Source organism: Atta colombica, unplaced genomic scaffold (genome assembly GCF_001594045.1).
Source record: "Atta colombica isolate Treedump-2 unplaced genomic scaffold, Acol1.0 scaffold27, whole genome shotgun sequence".
NCBI classification, from domain to species: domain Eukaryota; kingdom Metazoa; phylum Arthropoda; class Insecta; order Hymenoptera; family Formicidae; genus Atta; species Atta colombica.
The window spans coordinates 1,099,490-1,102,968 of NW_017259370.1; the positions used below are offsets into that span (position 1 = coordinate 1,099,490).

Consider the following 3,479-nt stretch of genomic DNA (forward strand, 5'->3'; position numbering starts at 1 on the left):
ATCTCAAGCGTGCGTTGAATTCTATAGAACGTGACTTTTCAGAAGTTAAAATAAATATAAGAATTCCCTCATGTCAAGAAGTCATCAAAGAACGTGTCATATCCAATTATTTCGAGCATTTCATTCTTAAGACGTCAGTATTCTCTCTTTGATTTCAGATGTCCAGGTATCTCGGTTTAATACTTATTATTACGGCTTTTACTTACGCATACGGTGCCAGGAAGTGCGAGGGTAACGGTCTAGGTCTACAATATGTATGGGGTGACGCACTCACTGATCCCAGTGATTGTATAGGACCGAATAACATGCAATATCCCTCGTAAGTAATAAAAACACAAATATAATAAAAACATTTTCATGATTAAGATAAATCCACACAAAAAACCTATAAAAGATGTCTGGAAGACTAAAATATTTTTAAGCATTTTTATTGTTTAGTAACTTATTCTTTAATTACCCGATAGTTTGAATATTTTGCAGCTTTTGCTGAGAGATTATCAAATATTATTTGAGATGAAACCTCAAATGATATATATATATATATATATATATACATACGTTGCTCCAATGATTTGATTACTAAGCCAAGATTAAAATGGAAAACAATTTATTCTGCAAAAATCATATTTCACATTGAAATCTTTGTTTCTTTCAAATAATTAAACAAAAAAATGCTTACATTTTTATTAATCGTTTTTTTGCTTTAATTTAATTGATGAAAGAATATTTGGATGAGTTAAATACACAACGCCCTGAAAACTATTAACTGTGTTTTGAGGAGCAAATTATACTCAAACTATCGACCGATAGTATGTAAGAGAAAATATTAATAATAACTAGGCAGAGTACAACGGATGTTATGTATACCGTTCTCGCAGCGCCGCGATATCGAGGAACTTTAAGAATCTCTGGGCAGGCAGTAGTCGAACCGCGCGATCGCATCAGCCACGGACGATTGATCCCGAACTGACAAGGCAGGCGCTTTTACACAACTACAAAGCGGCTCACGGGGACTATTCTATCGCCGGAAGTTCCCGGAACGGTAAGTCGTTTAAACTCACCGTGTTCCGCTCATCGTGGAACGCACGATATTCTCTTTCCAAACCGCGCAAGAGACAAAGATCGATATCCTAGAATTGCTTTATTTTGTTACTCTAATGCTCATGAATTACTATTTTCACGTCCTTATCTAAATGCGTTGCAATTGCTAATTATATCGTGATCCAATAGACTGTTTACAATGTTGTTATAATCTTCTGTCGATCAGTTTTATATCTGTACTTGCAACTTCGCTTCCTTCTGTTTTGTGTTAAGTAGTTATTGTAATCCGATCGCTGAGGTTTATGAACAAAAGAAATGATAAAATTTATTTTATGTCTCTCTCAACTTCTTGCGTATAAATGAATAAATCTCTGTTATCTTGATTGAATAAATTAAATACGAGAATTAAATCGTTCACGAAAATAAATGTGTTTTAATCCTACGAACAAGTATCGAACGGAAATTTAGAAATGACAAAATGAGTAATCATTTTTGCTTCTCTTAATTTCTCGAAAAGAACATGTAAATAAATAAATAAATCGCTCTTATCTTGATCGAATAAATTGAAATGATTAAACTTCACTGTCTACACAAGCAAACGTAAAATTTCAAAAATAATCGTTGGTACACGATAATTCAACAAGAGCATTAAGAAATAATAAAAGTTAATAAATAAATAAAAATTTTGTTTTATTACTTGTTTCATAGTTTCGAGAAAATTTCAGGATTTAAAAAAGCCTATTCCATTGAACGCCGAGACCATATTCCGTAAACGCGAATTATCCGGGAAGTGCGAGCGCTCTTGCTTCGGTATTCGCATAAAACGACCCTGTTCCCACGCAACCGAAGACCTCGAAAAAAAAATCTTGTGACGCTCTGAACGACGGAGCTCTTGGGGTCCCACAGACTCCGCGAAAATTGGAACAACCGGTTGCAAAGTAGGTACCGATCGACGTGCACATGCAGCCGTTTACGATCTTGCTCGCTGCCCTGCAGCCTTCAGTTATGCAGCTTTCCTGACACGAAAACCCGCTTCTAACCCGACTTCTAACCACTTCGTGCTTCCTAGCGGGTCGTCGGAGTTCTGTGAAATTCGCGCGCAGCCGATGAGATGTGACCCGCGTAAGTTTTCCGTTCAAGGGTCGTCATCGCATCGTGGTGCTTGATCTTTCCGATAATAGTCGGTCGGTGGAACACCGATGGACCAGCAATAAAGGCATCGTGTTATCCAGTCAATACAGTTATCGTTCCTTGTGCTCATAACGGGACCCACCGGCGACCCACTCGTCGTTTCGAGCATATATGCTCGTTTCGAAATGCTCGCGACAAAGGCTACTGATTCCGAGAGCGAATCTCTCGACTTAACTCTAATTGTTCACCAACACTATTCTGTTTACAGTAGGCCTTAATCGATGGATTTAATAACTTGATCAAATATGTCCAAATCGAAGTTCGAATATAAAAAATTTATATTCTTAAAATAACAAGTTTCGAATGTAGATGTTGCTTGTTTGTGAAAAATATTATTATCTCAAATTTTAAAATAAGCATTTAAAATAACGATATTTATTTTAAAATGTTTATATTCTTATTTTAAATAAATATTTATAAATATTTTTTTTATCCTTATAAAAAAGAATTATGTGTTGACTTTTTCTTTTATAGAAAAAAACATTTTATTTATAGAAAAAAAAATTATTTTATCTAAGAAAAGATTTTCATTATTTGCAATTTTGTCTTTAGCTTTAATTTATCGGTGAGCAGAAAATTGAACGGCGAAACTTTTCGCGCATTCCGAATGTGCATAGAACATTGGCGTGTTTAATGATCTATATACTTGTAAAGATGCTGTTTTTAATCTTCGTAATTTCATAGGAGTCCGTATGAATCCCGTATTCTTACGGGACCATCTCGTATACTATACCGTATTATAACGTTCTAGTGCTGTCAATAAACCGCAATAACGTTTTATGTTAAGTATACATATTTGTGCGTAAATAAGTACAATCCGGAGAATACGATCCGCGTCAAGATTATAATGTTGTGCAACATAATGAGAAAAAAAATTATAATCCCACGAAGTGACCGTCACTGGGTTTTCAGGCCGTGCGTTTTCCGCGAAGGAAAGTTGCGGCTCACCCGCCAGGCTCTGCAAAACAAGGTATAATACCACAGCTCCTATGTATGGCATCAGCCTCACCAGCGGACAACCGGTAACAATCGTACAGAAGTTCCCCGATCTCCTGCAGCAAGTCGTCTTCGAAGTCTGCGAGTGAGTATCGTGATTTTCGGATTCTCAGAATATTTATAATCAATTCTTCAGCGGCTTCTTAATTTTTCTGCATCAAATTTTTTAACGACCCAAGAAAAAATGTTATATATATGAATGATATTATATATAATTGTATATAAAATATGTCAATTTTTTATATAATTAT

At 35.4% G+C, this 3,479-nt stretch overlaps 1 protein-coding gene across 1 annotated transcript in view; it reads left to right on the forward strand.

Moving 5' to 3' along the window:
• The window catches only part of LOC108689477, an 11,792-nt gene that overhangs the window by 7,035 nt on the left and 1,278 nt on the right, over nucleotides 1-3,479 (forward strand). The window contains exons 2-4 of the mRNA XM_018196240.1: nucleotides 159-319; nucleotides 879-1,042; nucleotides 3,145-3,313. Coding sequence (XP_018051729.1) covers nucleotides 159-319; nucleotides 879-1,042; nucleotides 3,145-3,313 — 494 coding nt within the window. The remainder of the gene's footprint in view (nucleotides 1-158; nucleotides 320-878; nucleotides 1,043-3,144; nucleotides 3,314-3,479) is intronic.